Genomic DNA, 20,951 nt, shown 5'->3' with positions numbered 1-20,951 from the left:
TATACACTCTTCATACTGATACAACCTGCTTGTAACACTTTCCTAACACTCTTGCCTGGATGCTTTCAAAAGGTGGATCTATGAACCCACACTTCTATAAGAATGACTTAGGGTACAGATACTCCACAGCCAGCTCGCCCTGGTATAAATAGCAGTGTAGCTGGTGAGGCATGGCTTAGGCAAATAGAAACGAGGCAAGCCAGAACCCAAGGATACATATCTACATGCCCAAGCAGTGCCTCCCTCTCTACACTGATACTTTTAGCAGTGTAAAAGGGGGGGAACCTTTCTCTGCCAAAGACTCTACAAGCAGGGAAAGGCTCTGGCAGTGGGGAAAGTGACTTGATATTTGAACTGATAATGAAATAATATTTTTCACCGCTAGAGTCAATTTATTTTTAAACTATGCAAAATCATTTTCAGCAGAAACAAAAAAAGTGAATGACCCTCTCACATGTCAACTCTAAATCACTTGAACACCATTAGATGCAAATTGCACAGAAATCAGAAGTACAGTTCTATTTTCAAGTGCTACTGAAGGATGTTGTATGCAGGTGGCAAAACAACCTGGGTTTGTAACTTTTAGTTCTCCTATGGTACAGAATAAGTCAGAACTTAATAGAACAATGAAAACAGCCTGAATATCCCATTAAAATAATAGCAATCTAGGAAACTACTTACCTCATAGGTGCTTTAGTATTTTTTTTTTTATAAACCTATAATAATTTGATTGAAACTTTCATTATAAAGACGGTTAAATGTCTTAGATGGTGTGTGCTGGTGCTAAAAACAGTCTGGAATAAAATTATCACTGTCACCACCAAGAGAAAAATATCACATTTGGTTTATTATTTTACAAAACAACCAGCATGAACAACAGGTAAGCTGTGCAAAAATAAAGAACACTTAAACGAATGGACCTACTGGCAGAAATATTCCACAAAATCAGAATTAAAATGGAGTAGGACTAGGTTGCCTAAATAAATTCTTGTGCCTCAAAGGGAAACTTTAACAAGTACAGTTACCTATTGCTGCTCAGAATTGGGCCTTTGGTAACCACACCTCACACCCTGCTGTACACTCAGAAATCCTATTGAAATTGAAGTGAGGTTCCAGGGGTGCAGCACTTATCAGGCATGGGTCCTTAATTTTTAAAGAGGGTTCGAAGAGCGTTGGATACAACCAAGATTACCGAAAAAAACGAAGTTTCACATAACTGGGAGTTAAGTCAAGAACAGGTGAAATAAAAGCATTGTTTCTGCCTATGAAGAATGATTGTGTCGCCGATGGACACTTGCTTTTGACAGATAAGGACAGAAATAGTTACGGGAATATAAAGGGGTGTCACTACACATGACATTTGAGACAGGTGAGGCAGGCTTTTTAAAAAGTGTAGCTGAAATTTTGCAAATGTTCTTGTTTCTTTTCCAGCCACTATACTTCAGGGTTTGTAGAAACTAACTTTAAAAAGGAAGCATTTTGTTCTCTGTGCTTGGTCAAGCTGGCAGGCCCTATCCCACTGGGAAAGGAGTCATGAACAGTTTTTGTGTATTCCAGTAATGAACATAACCAGGTCATTAACAGTTTCCACTGAGCAATTTGAGAAACAGTTCCATTGACAAGTAGAGTCTCTTATAAATACTCCATCTAAGGTGCAGTAAACTCAACACACTGTAGAAAGTGGAGGGAATGGGTTCTGCTTACTGACCACAAGCTTCTGATGTTGATGAGATATATATCCTTTAATATGACCCTGACAGAGATAAAAAGAAAGATGTTTTAGTATTGAAAATTGGCAATAAGTTTCTTTTTGCTACCTTCAGTCTTGATCAAGCAAAACATCTGTGTGTGTGTGTGTGTGCGCGCACACTTAACTTTAAATTCATGAGTAGTCCCATTGACTTCAAATAATATAAATAAGATATATTTTTATTAAGTCAATCACACACTTAAGTTTGAGGGGAGGGATAGCTCAGTGGTTTGAGCATTGGCCTGCTAAACCCAGGGTTGTGAGTTCAATCCTTGAGGGGGCCACTTAGGGATCTGGGACAAAAATCAGTACTTGGTCCTTGCTAGTGAAGGCAGGGAGCTGCACTCAATGACCTTTCAGGGTCCCTTCCAGTTCTATGAGCTAGGTATATCTATATATAATACTTTGCTACATAGGGACCTTAAGCATGCCCATGAACTTTGAATTTGCTGTTACTGACAAGCCTTCCTAGTTGCCAATTTACATTTTGAGGTCCGTCTCTACAAGAAAAAGGACTATAAATTTCCAATCTATTCCTAGATTACTCAATTTTAAGACCAAAGTTTTAATAACCTTTAAACACAGAGCTTAATTAACTCATCTTTGTTCATGTGCACTAGACCCTTACAAGAGTCCAGTAAACTAATTTAGCTCTCTCCTTTTTTACATCTTTTCCCTATCATTCAGCTCGTGAACTCTGAGTACCTCTATTTTTAGGATGTCAGATCAGGAATCCCATGTCTAACTGAACTCAAATTTAGTATAAAATATTCTACCTCAGCCCTAGTCATAATTTACCAATTTTGTAACTGTGGTCGTAGATTTTAGCAAAAGGGCAAAGATTAGCTTTATAATGAAAACTCAATTGCAGTCCTTACCGTTTTGCATATAAAAGGCAAGAATTAGAGCATAAGAATCTTCACTGTAGTTAGATACATGAGAGGAACAAATGAGTACAAGTATAACGCACAAGCAGCCCCCCAAAAACCTAAACACAGTACACTTCCTATTATTACCCTTCTGTAATTAACCTTCCTGTTCTGTGTAGTCATTTCTACCAACAACAGTTGCCAAGGCAAGCTAATGAATGGTGAACACATACCATGTATATAAGATTAGCCAAAATACACTGGACTTCATCAATATCAACATCTTCCACTTGCATGAATTTCAGGGCAACCAGAAAGGCATCTAGAGATAGCTGATGGGTTTTAAGTAGCAAATATCTGAAAGACACAAACAGAAATACATTTCAGTTATTTCGGCACAATTACCTCAAAATTCTGCTTCTCTGAGCAAAAGGGCCCTTCTACCATAATTCACTTTGCTTAAGCTGTGGCCTCTAAGGGACAAATAGGGACCCTGGATGTTTTAAACTCAATTCTGTGGTGAAACCAAATGAAGATCTCCCTTCCACAAAATAGGATTTCTACTTCTCTTACACTTTCTTAAACAGGTTCCTGTAGGTGATGATTTTCAGCTTCTCAAGGATCAGGAAGATACCACAACGAATGAAGAAGGTCTCGTGTTTTGTCAGAGCATCATTCAATAGCAGAAGATTTCCTTCACTAAAATGACAGAAAATATGGAAGTACCATGAGAAGGTATGACTCTGGGAAGATGAAATATCTAACTCAATGGATATTTTTCACATACTATAAAAACCTTTCACTTAATACTATTTTGAACAAAAATACGTGATCCAATAAATATACTGTACCTCACAGCCTTAGTTACTTCAGCAAACTGCATAAGCTCATACTTTTTCAAAAGTTGAATTGTTGGCATATGGCCCTGAAAAGCAAGCATAGTTAAAAATGTTCAGGAGAAGTTTAAATATATTTCCAAATCAATCATCTATAAAAACAAAAATACAAATACAAACATTTATCTACTTTACTTTTTCAGAAAAAAAGGAGGTGAATTGAGGTATTTTTAGGTCCCCAATACACTACATCACTAATCATGCCAACAAACATTTGTCTGTCATAGTTACAGAAGTGTGGGTTTTAAAAACTTTAAAAATATGGTAGTATGATCAATTATAAAACTAGTATTACAGAGTAGGTCACGCTTCACATGATCTAGATTGTTACAAATTTTACACTTGTGTTGCACTCCACTCTGCAAACAGAAAACTGTTTTAGAACACACAAGTAATCATGACTGATGTGTGTGTTAAGATTATTGATGGTCTAACCAGACATATTTTCCGTAATTTCTCTTGGTGGATTCTTAATGTCCTTTCTTAAAAAAAAAGTTAGTTTGAAAAGACAAAACTCATTCTCATTGTATCAGGTCTGATGAGACTTTGAACCACACAGTACCAAAAAGGAATTTGTGTTTTTTAATTTACACAGCAGAGATTAGATTGCACATCAACCCAGGCAGCACTGAAACATAGCTAACTGACTGCTATGCCAGTGGTAGATCCTTTACTGGTTGGAGAATCAGATGAGATGTGAAACAGAACTCTGCGTTCTAGGTTTCTAGCTACCTCTCAGTGAGCAAACAGCCACTTGTTTTTTTAATACATTTTTAAATAAGTGTAAAGTTTGGAAGCTTATAATCTTGCCAAGTTGGGCTTTCTATGTGGCAAAACTGCTCTAGAAGAGAGAAGACAGTAATTTAAGGTACTAAATGATTTGGTTATCAAAAGCCTTGCATTTCTGTTTCATGCCACTAATAATGGGTTTAGCATTCCCATTTCACAAGACTGCCTCATTTAGTGTAATTAGTCATGACTGCTCAAAAGAGCTCCAAGATTGGAAAAAAAAAAGAAAGGAGTGAATTCATCAAACATCAGGATTGAAGTTCTCTACCTGGCAATTCCTCTAGCACCCATCTTCAGAGGGTATATACACACCAGGTAAGGGAGGGGCATGAAGGAAAGAATCCTTCCTCTTCAGGCTGTGGACCTGCTCAAGTAGACTATGCAGGCCTTTACATACACTCTGCCTCTTGTGGGGTGAGAAAATGAAAGAATCTGCCCTGACGGACCTGTACCCACTCTCTCCCCCCCCGTCCACACTTACACAGGGGACAGCTATGGAGCTACAATACTGCACTCCTCTTATACACTGAAATCGCACCATTTACAATGCTGTGGGTGCCTTTGTTGCTATGAAGCTAGGAGCAGAATTTGGAATTAGGAAGTGTGTGGGGAATCATACTTTTTATTATTTATCGGGATAATTTACAAGTTCAAAAAAAATTTTTAGGGTTGTAATTTTTACCCCCCTTTTCTGCAATTACAAAAATTACAATTCACCAGTTTCAAGTAAGTGCTTGACAAACCATACTTCTCGGCCTTGACCATACAAAGTCTGCATGAGCTGACGCCTGTGTCTGGATAGGGCTCCAGACAGCTTCTGAATAAAAATCAGGGGAAGTCATGCTATAGTGTGTGTCAGCTTGGTCATTTCTCCCACAGTGACTGATTTGGAAGTAGAGAGCTAAATCACTCACCAATAACATTTTTACTGGCAAAAGATAAATCAAAATCATCCTTTTGTTTTTCTGACTTGAACGGTGACAGTGCTCAAAGGCGAATGACAGATACTCTTCAGCTGTAGACACAGAAAGAGGATCAGCACTGCTGTTGGTAACGGAGACCAACAGCAAAAATGAGTTAAACATACAAATAAATAATATGTTTATTCGAGCCTGTCAAAACATTTTCTCCCATATTTACAATAACCTAGAAGTATTCACACAGGAACTAAGTCAATCTAAATTGCACACTAACTAAAAGGGTAATATAAACATAAATGCCTTAAGAATTGTTGGATTCACTGAAGATGGGGCATTAGCATAAAAACGGTTTCCTTTTAAAAGATATGCTGACACTACATTTCAGATGGAGCAGTTGCACAATCAAACTACATTATGAAAAGAATTCCAACTCAATATTGCAACGTTACTGTGTTACTGTTATAGGAGAGGGAAAATTTCAGGATGTTTACGTTTCTACATGCTATGTCATTTTCCAAAATTATGTGTTAGGGCTCTTCTTCAGGGAAGTCAGATGGCATATAATGTGTAAACATACGCCCAAGTTGTGCAAGTGACTATGAAAGACCGACAAGCAAAGGACTGGAAATGTCCTTATTTGCAAAGGGCTATATTGTGCAACCTTACTCATGGGGCACTCAAGCAAGTAGCCCCAGCACCCACCAACATGAGTGAAGGCTGCACAGTCTAGCCCTAAAGCAGTGGTTCTCAACCAGGGGTACTTGTCCCACTTGGGGTACTCAGAGATCTTCCAAGGGATACATCAACTCATCTAGATATTTGCCTAGTTTTACAACAGGCTACATAAAAAGCACTAGCAAAGTCAGTACAAACTAAAATTTCATACGACTTGTTTACACTGCTCTATCTACTATATGCTGAAATGTAAGTACAATATTTATATTGCAATTGATTTATTTTATAATATGGTAAAAATGAGAAAGTAAGCAATTTTTCAGTAATAGTGTGCTGTGACATTTTTATGTCTGATTTTGTAAGCAAGTAGTTTTTAAGTGAGGTGAAACTTGGGAGTATGCAAGACAAATCAGACTCCCGAAAGGGGGACAGTAGTCTGGAAAGGTTGAGAGCCACTACCCTAAAGTCTCATATAATATTATTACTGAGAAAGGTTAAATAAAGCTACAATGTGTCTTCAACATCAATGCACCAAGAAGCTAAATTGCATGGTACAGTTTGTTGAAAGTCTGATGCACAAGCGACATCCAAAAGGGCAAGAAAGCTGTAAACATCTCTCATATACATAAATCACAAGGTACCTTGCTGGACACTCACCCAGAAAACACATTTTAGTAACGTGTTTAACAAATGTATAAAGTGTATGCTAAAGAAAAGTTTGGAGATGTAAATAGTTCAAGACTGATTACATGTTGCAATTAGAATTGTAATGTAATCCATACTCTAATCTGGTTGAGCCTGCAGCAAATCCCTTTGGATCTTGTCTTTGCACTGACCGAACAACAGGTTTTGAGTCACACACATAAAACACATCAGCTGGTGTTCACTCCCAGCAGTGAGAATATAAATCTGTTCTACTGGCATATAGTACCTTGCTTAAAATCACTGTCAAACATCGCCTTGCGTCCAACGTAGTATTTGAACGTAACTCTCTGTGCCATGCTGTACTCATCTTTCAGATTTGAGCTGTCAATAGCTCTAATTAATGGTTTACATAGATGAAGTTTGTTAATCTGAGAAGAAAGTCACATGATTGAAAGGTATATCAATGTAGCACGATGTGAAACGGAACTTGATTTAGAACATGAAATACAAAGAAAACAAACTTAGTAGACTTGGATCATACCTTAAAATAGATTTTAAACAGCTGATTCACCAGAAACAACATTCCCCACTTTTTGGAGTCATCAATGCCAGCTCGACTGTTACAAAAGATAAAATATTAGAAATGAATGTTTTAGGAAAATACATATTTTGCTTTTAGAATGAATTCCCTTCACACGCCTTTGATCCATATTTTTAAAACAAATGGTCTTACATTAATATCAAACAAAAACAAGACAAAAATTCCTTGTAAATTTTAGACCATACAATCTTCATCAAAACAAAGCGTCCAATCCCATTTCCATTCTATAATCTTTGTTAATTTTAAGATTGCTCAATTGTGTTCCCCCATCAATGCAATCACTTCAAATCAAGAAAGTCGCTTGGTAAGACAAGGGTATCCACCCCAATCTCAAGTCACCTGTCTTACCATTTATACACTTCCAATATCTATATCGCCACCAACAACGTACACGTCCATCTCCTCAGAATTTCACTCAATGCACAATCTTAACTCCGATCACAGCAAGATGAAAGACATCTTCGAGAGAGACATGATTTTACTCTGAAATTCTCATAGCGTTTATTTCTTCTTAAAATACTCAGACTGGAGTTAAGTTTGTATATTTGGATGAGATTTTGAAGAACATGATGTGTGCATCTGAGTGGTTGCACACTGGAACTGAAAGGGAGCTTGTTGTACAGGAGAGAAATCTAAGTGTGCTTTGATATTACGATATCTGGGAGGTCTGAAGAGTAATTTTAGACTTTTGTGTATGCTAATGCTACTTAGCTGGAGATTTCCTTGTGATTGTGTTGATAGGAAATATTTGAGTGATCTTACGTTTTTTATTTAGGAGTTTCCCTGGATTTTAAGCTAATGACAGAAGTTTAAATAACTTAAGGCTGTCCTCCTCCAGACTTTACACACTAGTTATGATAGACTACTACAAGACATACTGCAAGAGAGAGAGATTGGGGTTCACTACAGTGGAATTCCCCTCCTGTGGCCTTATGCACACCTGTATGTAGCATGCGCCTGAGAGAGTGAAGAAGCCTTTTCTCCATGTTGAGAACATTAAAAATCTTAAGAATGGAAGACTGAAGTAAAACTCTCTCTCTCCCAGTCTCGCTGTGATGGCATGTACAAACTTCACAATGGAACAGGACAAAGAGTTAATTGTTTGCCTTGGGAGACCAGGATGTAAATTAGTCTCTTCTGCAACTCCTGCTAAGAATATCAAGCCTAAAGAGAAGCCTCTCCAACTGTAGTTGATATTCAGGAGAGAACACAGCACAAAGGGAAGAAGGCAGGCAAGAAAAGTGACTGCCCTGACCCAGATATGGTCTTGGTTAGTAGAGAGAATTACCGTATATATTCGTTCACAAGCCGATATTTTTTAGTAAAAAAGGGAAGCACCAGAGAAGGGGGTCGGCTTATGAACGTGTTAGAGAAGGAGAGGTGGGACACAGCCCCTCCCTGCAACAGAGGAAGCAAGGAGAGGCAGCACAGCCAGAAGGGAAGAGGCGGGGCCAGCGTCTCTCCGCTTCTGGCCACACTGCTCTCCCCTCAGCCTCCAAAGCAGCTGCAGCTCCAGGGCTGGCAGGCTGCAGCCACGCCGCTCGGCCCCGCTCCCCAGAACAGGCTGTAGCCACCCAGCCCACTGGAACATGCTACGGCCACGCAGCCTGGTCTGGCCTGCTGGAGCAGGCTGTGGGCACGCTGCCCAGCCTGCCGGAGCAGCTCCAGCCAAGCCAGAGACATCCTCCCCTGATCCTCCCCAGATAAGTGGAAAAGGATGGGATGGGGAGAGTGTGGGAATCCCAGGCTAGGGGTGGGGTCATGTAGGGGGTGGTCACAGGGCTTACTCCCCTGACTCCCAGCTTCTCCCCGCCCCCAAAATTTCCCCACTAGTTGCTGTCCCAGCCCATCAGGGTAAGCAGCTGGCGTGCCGGGACAGTTTACCACAGAGCCTGCGGTCGCTCGAGGTAAACAAACCATCTCGGCCCACCAGCGGCTTATCCTGATGGCCTGGGAGCCAAAGTTTGCCGATCCCTGAATTATAGGGTTGGCTTATGAACAGGTTATAAAAATTTTCCATTTTTACGTATCCATCTGGAGGAGGGATAGGCTTATAAACGAACTGGCTTATGATCGCATATATACGGTAATTCTCATTCTTTGCAAATGGGTAAAGTTATTTACATTTCTTAATGATTCAACACAAGATCAAGAAAGGATCTTTCACTCACGTGTCACTGGCACAGACGCGAAAACAGCTCATCAGCAATTCTGCTGCTTTTTCCAACATGTCACCAACTTTGCTTTTCCCTTTCTTCACCAGCTGTTGATCAGCCTAGCATGCAAGGTGAGAGAGACATCATGTATTCCTACGTCCAGGCTCATTTTTTAAAAGCAGAAAGTAGACTAGTTCTTTAAACATAGTATCTTGTAAAGTAAAGAGGTAAGTTCCTTACACCTGTCACCCCAACATACTGTATGTAATAAAGTATCTCTTGGGACGTTCTGAACACCCCCCGCTCATTAACCTCAGGCTGGCACTGCATGGACAGGAGGCAGGGAGGACTCAGGCCGGCCCAAGCGTGGGGAGGCGAGGGGTGACCTCTGGCAACCCTGCGCACAGGGAGGCTGGGGGCCCTCAGGGATGGCTTGGGCTGTCCCCGCGCTGGGGCTCAGCCCGGCCCACGGGTGTGCCATTTTCCCTCTGGGAAAATATGGTCACCCTATGTGTTGCCAACAACAAGCCTTCAAAAAAATCATGACTCAAGCCACCCCCACCCCCAAAAAATAAAAGTTAGTTAAAAAATAAATTTGGGTTCTTTTAATTTGCCTTCTGGTGTATGAGACCTCAGGGTTCACTTTTTCAAGCTCTCTCTGCAACTATGAGGGCCAGCAATTTTTCTTGTAAATGAAAGCTGAAATTCACAGGACTCCAGGTGCTGGAACTTAAAGAAAAACACCAAATATTGCTAAGCTCATGATAAAATCATGAGTTGGCAACATAACACATAAGACTGGAGAGATCTGAAAGGTGGATTAACTAAAGTACAACTTTATCTCTGAGTAAGGATAAAGAAAGACAAACCAATGGCCTTAATATGAACTAGAATTTGCCTTGTGAATTAAGCGGTTTTAATTTTGACTTTTGTTTACATTTTCCCCACTTTTAACTACCCTAAAAAAAATGCAAACAGGCCAAAAAAAGAAATGGAGACTCATCCTTGTTATTGAAGATATATCTATTCAGATGCGCCGTCAACTCTCATATAACACCAATCCAATCAGTGTACAAACTTCTCCAGTCCGATAAACCAAAAACTCCCTTACAGACCCTCCAGTTCAGGTTTCTTACAGGTAATATATGGGCCCAAATACATAAACGGCTTTATCAAGATTGGATCTTGAACAAAGAGTAATGGTCTCAAGCTGCAGTGGGGGACGTTTAGATTGGATATTAGAAAAAAGAACTTTTCCACTAGGAGGGTGGTGAAGCACTGGAATGGGTTACCTAGGGAGGTGGTGGAATCTCCTTCCTTAGAGGCTTTTAAGGTCAGGTTTGACAAAGCCCTGGCTGGGATGATTTAGTTGGGGATTGGTCCTGCTTTGAGCAGGGGGGTGGACTAAATGACCTTCCGAGGTCCCTTCCAACCCTGATATTCTATGATCCTCAGACTGGATGTGGTCATAAAATATAGGATCTACTTACTACCCTGTTCAGACCATTTCCTACTCCAGGCAGAAATGAAGTTTTTCCCCACTGCAACATAAACTACCACCATGGTCCACCACGGAGACCCAATCTATTTCAAAAAAAGTTTCTTGGAGAAAATTCTACCCAATCACGAAGCCAGGGAGTAAAAGCATTACTGAGGCAATTAAGGCATACCCCACAGAGCTTTTCTGAACCATAAATCACATCAGAAACCTAGACTGACATCAGAGAGACTTGCAGGTTCTCAGCACCTCCCAGGGTCCGGGCCAAAAATAAGAGGTGGTTAGAATAAGCAACTTACACTATTGAAAGAATAAGGGTGAAACCATGAGTATATATAATTTTTAGGGCTGATTAACTGCAGTTAACTCACACTATTAACTCAAAAAATTAATCGTGATTAATCAGTTTTAAATCGCACTGTTAAACAATAGAATACCAATTGAAATTAAATATTTTTAAATTTTTTCCTACATTTTCAAATATATTGATTTCAATTACAACACAGAATACAAAGTGTACAGTGCTCATTTTATATTTTTTATTACAAATATTTGCACTGTAAAAATGATAAACAAAAGAAACAGTATTTTTCAATTCATCTCATACAAGTACCGTAGTGCAATCTGTATGGTGAACGTGCAACTTACAAATGTAGATTTTTTTTGTGCGTTACATAACTGCACTCAAAAACAAAACAAGGCATATTACTTGTTCAGCCAATCGCTAAGACAAACGTCCTCTGGAAAATGGTTGAAGCATGAAAGGGACACATGATTCTTTAGTGCATCAGGCACATAAATATCTTGAGATGCCAGCTACAACAGTGCCATGCGAACACCTGTTCTCACTTTCAGGTGACATTGTAAAGAAGAAGCGGGCAGCATTATATCCTGCAAATGTAAACAAACTTGTTTGTCTGAGCGATTAGCTGAACAAGTAATAGGACTGAGAGGACGTGTAGGCTCTAAAGTTTTATATTGTTTTATTTTTGAATGCAGGTTTTTTGGTACATAATTCTACATTTTACTCCTGGTGGAGTTCTGCACCACTGCGCAATGCAGAATTTTGCAGAAATTAGTGTTGTGGGTGCAGAATTTTCTCTCCCCCTCCCCACCCCCAAAATTGGCTGCAGAGATGTTGGTCGCCACTAGGGGTGGCTGTACCCAGCAGACCCCAGCTTGCAAATAGAAGACAGTGCTGGGGGAGGGAACTGGAGAGTTCCCAGCAGTTGCAGTTCCCAACATACCCTGAAGGAAGCGGCGGCTTACAGGAAACACCCTGCAAGCCCAGGACCCAGCATTACGCTGTTTCTGCCTCTGTATCCCTGGCCTCTAGGAGGACAGGAGATGAGAGTGTCTGGGCCAGAGAAGGCCCTGCAGCTGGGCTCAGGGGGGGAAGGGAGTGTGAGTGTCTGGGCTGGACAGGGGGGGCATAGCTGGGCTCTGGGGGGAGGAATAGGTGTGAGTGTCTGGCCCCCCAGCTGGGTTCTTGCGGGAGGGGGCAGAGAAACAGGAACTGGGTTGTCATAGGGGTTTCTTTAATTCTCTACTCCTGGGGGAATTTTGTGTGTGTCTGTATTGCTGACAGGTATTTTGAAATGAATTATCAAAATAATTAAAACTGGCGTGATTATATAGTATTATTTTGACAAATAAAATTTGCAGAATTTTAAAATACTGTGCCCAGAATTTTTTCTAGCAGAATTTCCTCCTGGAGTAACATCTGTAAGTTCAACTTTTATGATAAAGAGATTACACTACAGTATTTGTATTAAGTGAATTGAAAAATACTATTTCTTTTCTTTTTTACAGTGCAAATATTTGTAATCAAAAATAAATAAAGTGAGTCCTGTACACTTTGTATTCTATATTGCAATTGAAATCAATATATTTGAAAAGGTAGAAAACATCCAAAAAGATTTAAATAAATGGTATTCTATTATAGTTTAACAGTGTGATTGATTGAGATTATTATTTTTTAATTACTTGACAACCCTAATTATTTTGTAACACCTCCTTACATAAAAGGGAGAACACAGATAAGATTAAGCAAAGGCTGAAAGTTTAAGACACTTCACAGTCAAATAAATTCCTTATTGACAGCTAGAGTACATGAAATTGTTAAACTTCAAGTTTTCTGTCTACTTACATTATTAGCAAAAATTCGAAGATCAAGTGCTACAGCATACATAATAGGCAAAGCCCTACAGAAGCAAAAAATCAATATATTTATTATACATGAGCAACTAAATCCATACTGCAGGTTAAGCCACACAAGTTATTTTTTAGTCCATATGGAGGTAAGTGTTCCTGGTGGAACAATTTCCTACATATCCAGTTTTCCTTTCCTTAAATCTTACAAAATCACATTTTATAGGAAAATGTCTTTAAAAGGTCAGTGTTTCACACATCATTACTTGCAGTAAATGAATAATGCATTTAATTAATCTCCAGGTGACAAACTGTCAAGCAGAACATCATCCTGCAATCAATGCTTTACTTAAAGGAAAACAAAGTTTGCTAAACAATTTGAACAGAGAAATGAACAGATTTTGGGCTTGAGTCCCTTATACAAATTCAAAAGGGCAGAGTGACATAACAGTTTTAATTAGTAAATAACTGGTGTACATAACAAATCATTATAGATAAATGAAAGTTATTTTTATGGTGGTATCTTAATTGAACTATGGTTGCATTTTGGGATGAAAGGTAGCAGTAACAATCATCTAAATCTATTCAGCTGCCTAGTTACTAACATTACATTTATAAAGTACTTACCAGTTTTCTTCTTTATGTGCTTGAAATGCTCGCAGGAATGATGTGTTATATTTAGGAGAACACAACACACAATTTACAAAGTGACCCGTGAAGTAAAATGGGATAGGTGTAAGAGGCTATATGGTATGCCCTATTTCTGAGTGTAGAAGACTGCAAAAAAGGCAACAGATCAGGAATTGGAGTGTAGGGGCACATAAGGAATGAGTCCAGCTCTGTTGCATGCTACCTCCTTTACCCTGACTGAGGAAGCGCGGTGCCTTGCACATGAGAGTGGGAGAGGCCCAAGGAAGGGAACAGGATAGTGGCTCTTTGCAATATCATCCTCCCCTCTACATTATGTGGGGGACTCCAGGAGACTAGTTCTCTGGTTTGGGGGCAAGTGGTACTTTTTTTTTGACCCCTGTGGAGAGGAGAAGGGGGAAATTTTATTTGGGTTTCATTCGTTACAAATCTAAAGAGCTTTTATATATATATATTACACACACACACACTGAAATCAAACCATATTTATATTTTGTAACTCCAGCACATTTGAAAGAATTTTCCCCTCCTCAAACATGAAGTTATCCCAGATAGTTCATTTAAGAGCTCTCAAATGAACTGATGGTAAAGGATATTGTACTATAACTGTTTGGCATTTGTAAGCTTCAATAAAGTCATGGTTTCCAACAGCGTAAGTACATCTGTCAAAAGAAAAAGCATTAAGGAGGACATTGAAAAGTGTTTTATATTTAAAGTGTAGCTTAATATATTAGTCTCCTTCTCTATAGATAAATTAAAGCTTTGCAGTTTGTTTTAGTAATAGACCTATTAGAAGTATTCTTAAACAGCAATAAATATTGGAATTGAATATTGAGTGACATTATACAGCAATAGATCTGAACACATCAGTTTTAAATGACATCTCTACAACTGTCATTCAATATAACCTAGATAGATAAATTTGCAAGATTCTTGAATGAGAGAAAATTAAAAAGACAATGTCAGCTTGACCTCTATTTAATTTTAAAAAGCAGTAAAGGAATACTTTGGATACTAAAGATGCATGAAAGAGCTCTGCCAGTTTTCACAGGTTTACAATCACTTTTTTCTATTTAAGAAATTTCTCTTTCCCATTTGTTCACTTTTGGGTCTGCTATAGGGTGACCAGACGTCCCGATAAAATCGGGACCGTCCCGATATTTAGGTGTTTGTCCCGCGTCCTGACTGATCTTTGGTCGGGACGCAATTTGTCCCGATATTTCGCTCCACTGGCAGCACTTCCCCCCCCTCCGCCAGCAGCATTGGGTTTTTTTGTTTTGCTCCGCCAGTGGACACCGCGCCCCTCCCCATGTGTCCCGATATTTTCTTCCTCTCATCTGGTCACCCTAGTCTGCTATTGCTATTAAAAGCAAACACACTTTTGCAGCGCCTGGAAAAGGGCATGCATTATCAATAAGATGGTGACATGGACTATACATGAAGTACTATCAAAATCCACACAGTAAACTAAAAAAAAAAGAAATCAGTGAATGTCTTCTGTATCATTTATTTATAGCAATTTTAGGGATTATTTATAACAGTAATAAGTACAAAATTTTCAGATGAAGGTGTGATTTCTCTCCCCTCCCCCATTTGACAGTGACCTTCCAAATAAATCAGATCAATTCATGGAGTCCTTTCCTCTTTTTACCTGGATAGAACAAAATTAAAATTCTCATTCTGAATCCGTCTTTACCTTAAGTGAGCAGCAAACATTTCATCGTATGGTGGCTCCAGAACTTGTTGACATTTGTCTTCTGGAGATGGAAGCTAATTAAAGAATCAATGGAACATTAAATGTATAAAATTCCATAAAAACATGCATTTTTTATCAAGCTAGTATTTTTATACATACAAGCCTTAGCTATATATTAGAACATTAACAGTCATGCTCATTGTAGAGGAAAAGTGGAAAATTAAAGAGAACCAATGTTAAGGAAATGGGGAGGGAAGGGAAAAATCATGTCGTGGAACAAGATAAAGAGAGAAACTAAACCAGAAAGGTGTGCTGCTCTGGCTTATTAAACAACAATTTTTTCAATAAAAGGATATCTCTGACAGAGCAAAAAGAGACAGTACAGACAAAAAGGGAAGGGGAAAGAACAAGAGACGTTTAGATTAGTGACAATGATAGAGTTCACTTCTCAGATACTACAGTGAAGTATAAAAACCTGAACAGAATAGAATTTCCATGTTTCATTGTATTTCTCTGGACAGCATCCTACAATTGTGTTGTGTTGTGGCAGGAAAGAGAAGAGATGCATGCTAATAGCAATAGTCGCTAATGGAATTCATGTCATATTGCTGCTTCAGTTGACCTTGGGTTAAGTGCACAGTTTTTAAAAATTGCACATAACACCATTAAGTCTTACAGAATTTTTAAAAGATGTTTTAAACCAACCGAAGTAATTTTATAATATGTCATTCTCTGTTGAAGTCTATAGCTTATTTAAACATTCTATAGATAAAATATAACTTCATTAAACTCTGTAATCTTTTGAAGAGGGATTTTCTACAGAACTGTTGCTCGCTTTTACATTTTGTAGGATGTTCATTCTTAGAGGAAAAAAAATTGTTTTCCCCTAACTATTCCTAACTAGGCTCTCCTTTCTGGAGCAAGAGAGTTTGGGTTTGTTTTGTGGGGGATTTTTTGCTTACATACGTGTTATGCACACTATTCTTTTCTGTGTTATTTTCTTCAGAACTACCGGAATATTTCCATCTCAGCCCCCAGAAATTTCATGCAAATGAGCAAATTCCTGGACCCTTTCAGAGCCTCTCTGAAGTTAATAGAAGTCTGCCTGTGCAACTCACCTTTCAGCATAGGTGCTGACTTTTGGTTTTGCTGGTGGGTGCCCCATCCTGGCCCCACCCCACCTCTTCCTGCCCCCACTCTGCCTCCTTCCCTTAGATCCCCGCCCCTGAGGGCCTCCCACTCACTCCTTTCTGCCCCCTCCTGCCTTAAGGGCGAGGTATGCGTGTTGAGGGGGGGCTCAGCCTCCCTCCCCAAACTGGCAATTTTCAGCATATTTATACATTTCTTTCATATTCTAGTTATTGAATGTGTGTCTATCATTGGTATCTTAATGTAATCATTATTAAAATAGTAATGAACTACATAATTACATTATCATGAATTACAGAATATTAAAATCATTACACTCAGCTACAAGCTGTCTTCACTAACAACCCAGTTTAAAGACATTGCGTTCCCTCTGTGCTTCACACCTGCTTAGGGCCAGTTTGAGAGCTGAGGGCCACTGATGGCTATGGGAAGAAGGCATATTGGCGGGACAAGCAGTGGGGAGTCTTTCTCCTCTCCCTTCCTCTTTCTTTTCTCCTTTCCTATCACTCTCCCTGCACTTCTCCCTCTCTCGTTTCTTCTCTAAGTCCTTGCTCCCCTTCCTGATGTTCCCCCTTCTTGCTTCCCACCCATGTCCCTTCTCCCCATCTCTCTCTCTCTCTCTCTCTGCTCCCCACCTCCTGGAGGCTCTAGGCTCCTGCCGGGGTCCAGGGCTTTTCCTCCCCTTAATCTGCCACTGCACCCATCAGCCCTAGCCTAGCTGGGCTCCCTTGAGTCACCTAATGCCTGCTGTGGCCAGAGTCGAGCCTGGCAGGAGAAACCATACAGGTGGACACCATGGCCACCAGCCCAAGAAGTGTGTGCGGGGCGACCCCAGGTAAGCAGGGGCTGGCTGCACTGCTGCTGCTAGTCCGGCCACCCACCCCTAACCCTAAGGCTTTTTTTTTTTTTGGTTGGGTAAGGCTCACTCAGCCCCTGCTGGAGCAGGGGGTGCGAAACAGCTGACCTGAGCCTGCCTGCCAAACAGCTGATTGCAGCTGCGCCCAGGCAGCCCATACCAAACAACTCATCTGCAGAGGCACCCCCACAACAGCGGATACCTGGCTGCCAACAACTGGCCATCCCAGTGGGTGGTGAGCACCCCCTATTTTTTTTTCCCATGGGTGCTCCAGCCCCAGAGCACCCATGGAATCGGCACCTGTGCCTTGCAGGATTGGAGCCTTGGTTTGTTAGTGCAACTAATTCTTGTACCTGAAGCCTGGGGTTTGCAACATGAGGATGCTTAAATGACACCAATTCTGCACAAAACAGTCCATCTCTGGAATCAATGGCTTCCAGAACCTACACAAAAAAATTACAGAAAAAATTACATAGCTAAGGCTAGATCTTGTTCCTTAATGTGTGTAACACATATTGCCACATATCTAATAAAAATCATCCTCTTATGATGACATCTGCATTCTTGTCAATGACCCTGCAAATATTAATTTCTCATATGTTATTCCCAAGAAGTTTTAGTTTGGAAGAGAGACATTAAAAATTCAACAGGAAAAAGCCAGACACCTTTATTTTTCCTTAGTTGTACAAAGTGTCTCAGATCAGTGACCTCACAAGGCAATTATATGGGTCCACTGTCTTTCGTTGGGAGTAGTTATACAGAATTTAGAAACTTTGTATAACAACAATAGACAGACTTCAATGAAGAAAAAGTACACTTGCAGTCATAAACCAAGTTTTGAATATTTTACACTGGAGTTGATGAAAGGAAGGAGAGTTTGGATTTCATTAATAAGGATTCTTAAATGTATTTCATATACATATTAGTATTTAACAACACAGCCCAATCATAAAAAGACTAATCCTGCCTTCCCTACTCAGAAAAATCTTCCTCTTTAATTCAAGGGGAAGTTTTTCTGAAGTCAGAACTACAGTACTGGACCCAGAGCATATGTGAGTTCACAAAGAAGTCTGAGTTTTGGGTACGGATCGGATACAGGATTGGGCACATGGCATTATTCTTGTCTACACTATTCAGGGAAATGTATTCCCACTTCTAAATCAGCAGCAGAAACCAAATTAGTAAGGTCAGCTAAGACTTTCAATAAAGAAATAAAGCATTACTAAACAGTTAAGTATAGTCCACATACAATCAATGAGTTTAGTTCCATGTTGACTTTATCTTCAGAGTATGCTTTTTTAAAAAAAGACATTTGATGCAAAATTCTCAATAGAAAAATCTAAAAATATGAAGAGAATTTGGACAATAAAAGATAGCATAACTTTGTTATTGCAGTTAAGAAATGTGACAACAGAGCTAGAGATTTAAGGTTCCAGAATGTCCTATCATGATCAAATATACTGCAATGCAATGATTATTTAAAGGGACATGATCAATTTAAAAATTCTTTCTTTTTACAGTTTTACGTCATGCATTTGACAAAATGTTGTGAACAGTCATTTCACTGATTATTATATTAAATTTCCTATGGTTTTGTGGGTCTGTCACTCAACAACAGCTGGGGAAAAACCTTTTCTAAAGATATAAAAACATGACTGATAAGCCACAGAAATTGGGAAAGGGATCTGGGCAGCTAATATTTAATTTTTGGCTCCTTTTGCAGAACTGACCAAATGTGACATGTCTCATTAAGGTGCTTAAATAAGAGTGTGCATTACATTTGACAAGGAAGGAACCTTTATAGCAAGTATATTTGGGCCTTGATCCTACAATCGCATCCATTAATGCAGACCCCAGCACCTGTGCAAAGCCTCACTGGGTATGTTTACACTGCAGCTGGGAGCAAATCTCCCAGCCAGGGTAGACAGCCTCATGCAAGCAGAGCTTGAGATAACTTACTAAAATAGCAGTATGGAAGTTGTGGGTCCAGCAGAGAATTGGGCTAGCTTCCCCATCTCAGATGCGGGGGGCTTGAGAGCCTGGACTACCCTCTGTGCTACACGATCCACGTTGGTGTTTTTAACGCGCTAGGTTGACCTGAGTTAGTATGTGTGTCTACTTAGGCTGGGAGGCTCACTCTCAGCTGCAGTATAGACATGCCCACTTCGTAAAGATGCCACAGCCCAAACTAACAGATCCTATCACACGATTGGGGTCTACATATTTATACAGGCCCTGCATTTTCAAGCGCCATATGAATGTTACTTTGTTTTCATAACAGTCTTAGGAGAAGCTTATTTAATTATCACCTCCCAGACTCTCGGTTGCCTTTTCTTGAACAGGGGAAGTTATCTGTAGTATGGAGAAAAAACAGGCAATGGTGGTGGCAAATAAAATCCACTTACCTGCTGCAAATACTGGTTGATGGTGATGTGCGCCATGGACAGACCAGCGGGCCAGGCAAGTGCTGGAGATCACGCGCGGGGCGTGTCCTGTGCGGCCAAGGAAACAGAAGTGTCACCGCGAAACGAAGTTATCACGACAGTCTTAAATCCACCCGCGTTTCCACCTCCCCGCGGGGCCAGCGAGGGGCTTCCCTCAGCTCAGCCCGGAGCAGCCCCCGCACACCAAACCCCCAGGAGCGGAGCCAGACACGGGCGGCTGCACCAGGCACAGGCACAGCAAGGGGGATGGCGGTTTCCCAGGACGCGCTTCACTCTCCCCCGCACCCACTAACCTGGCTCGCAGCGCCGCTCCCGCCTCACTCCAGCACACCACGTGGGCGGGGCAAACACTCGACACTTCCATCTCGCGCACGGCGCGCCAGCCTTGCGTAAATAACATGACGCGGGCGGGGCACGCCGCTCACGTGATGAGCCCTCGTAGCGCCCCGCCCCGCGCGACCCGTTGGGTAAAAGTGGAGTAGCTGTTACTGTTCGTCCTGCAGAGTGGGGCGGGCGCGTGGGGCCTGATTCTGCTCCCGCGGAGAGGGCGGGACTATGAGACGAGCGTCACGCGCCCCAGTTGAACGTAGCGTTCCGCCTGCTACGGGGTAGCCCGGCCGCGCTAAAAGCGCTCGCCGGCCCTCGTGACTGCTGTGCGTGCCTGTGCTGCTCCCGCACGCTGCCGGGAGGGCGCATCTCTGAGGTGCCTGTAGCTGCAGCGAGCTGGGAGGGCAGCTGGCTCAGTCAGGGGTGCTGGAACTGGGGGTGCTGGAGCACCCTGGCTTGACCTAATAATAACCAAATACATGGTTCACAGTTTTGTACAGTGGCTTTCAGCACCCACCACCCCATAATAATTATTCTAACATCCCTGTATGCAGCCTTGTAGCCATATTGGTCCCAGACTATTAAAGAGAGAAGGTGAGTTAAGACAGTGGCTAGCAACCCTTCCAGACTACTGTACCCCTTTCAGGTGTTTGATTTGTCTTGCGTACTCCCAAGTTTCACCTTAAAAACTACTTGCTTACAAAATCAGACAAAAATACAAAAATGTCACAACACACTATTACTGAAAAATTGCTTACTTTTTCATTTTGACCATATAATTATAAAATAAATTAATTGGAATATAAATATTGTACTTAGTGTATCATTTATAGTGTAGTTTAAACAAGTAATTACACTGGTCTACAATTTTTGAGAAGTCT

The 20,951-nt window shown here is 40.7% G+C and overlaps 1 protein-coding gene across 2 annotated transcripts; it reads right to left on the bottom strand.

The window, feature by feature from the left end:
• Positions 1 to 827: 827 nt before the first annotated feature.
• PCID2 (PCI domain containing 2) lies at positions 828 to 20,164 on the bottom strand. Of its 2 annotated transcripts, XM_054011149.1 has the most exons (15): positions 20,037 to 20,164; positions 19,705 to 19,791; positions 17,653 to 17,742; positions 15,295 to 15,368; positions 14,195 to 14,260; positions 13,578 to 13,619; positions 12,949 to 13,003; positions 9,317 to 9,420; positions 7,086 to 7,161; positions 6,831 to 6,972; positions 5,219 to 5,319; positions 3,471 to 3,544; positions 3,193 to 3,318; positions 2,853 to 2,976; positions 828 to 1,753 (listed from the first exon to the last, which is right to left on the bottom strand). In XM_054011149.1, exons 2-15 carry the CDS (start codon positions 19,738 to 19,740, stop codon positions 1,664 to 1,666), a joined length of 1,200 nt encoding a protein of 399 aa, XP_053867124.1. In that variant the 5' UTR covers positions 19,741 to 19,791; positions 20,037 to 20,164; the 3' UTR covers positions 828 to 1,663. The 2 variants fall into 2 exon arrangements, with proteins under 2 accessions (XP_053867124.1, XP_053867132.1); XM_054011157.1 differs by lacking the exons at positions 17,653 to 17,742; positions 20,037 to 20,164 and having other exon boundaries at positions 19,705 to 20,016.
• Between the last annotated feature and the right edge of the window lie 787 nt (positions 20,165 to 20,951).

This window comes from Malaclemys terrapin, chromosome 1 (genome assembly GCF_027887155.1).
Source record: "Malaclemys terrapin pileata isolate rMalTer1 chromosome 1, rMalTer1.hap1, whole genome shotgun sequence".
Classification (NCBI taxonomy): domain Eukaryota; kingdom Metazoa; phylum Chordata; order Testudines; family Emydidae; genus Malaclemys; species Malaclemys terrapin.
The sequence above is the reverse complement of the archived record's forward strand: the minus strand, read 5'-3'. Positions and strand labels throughout refer to the sequence as shown.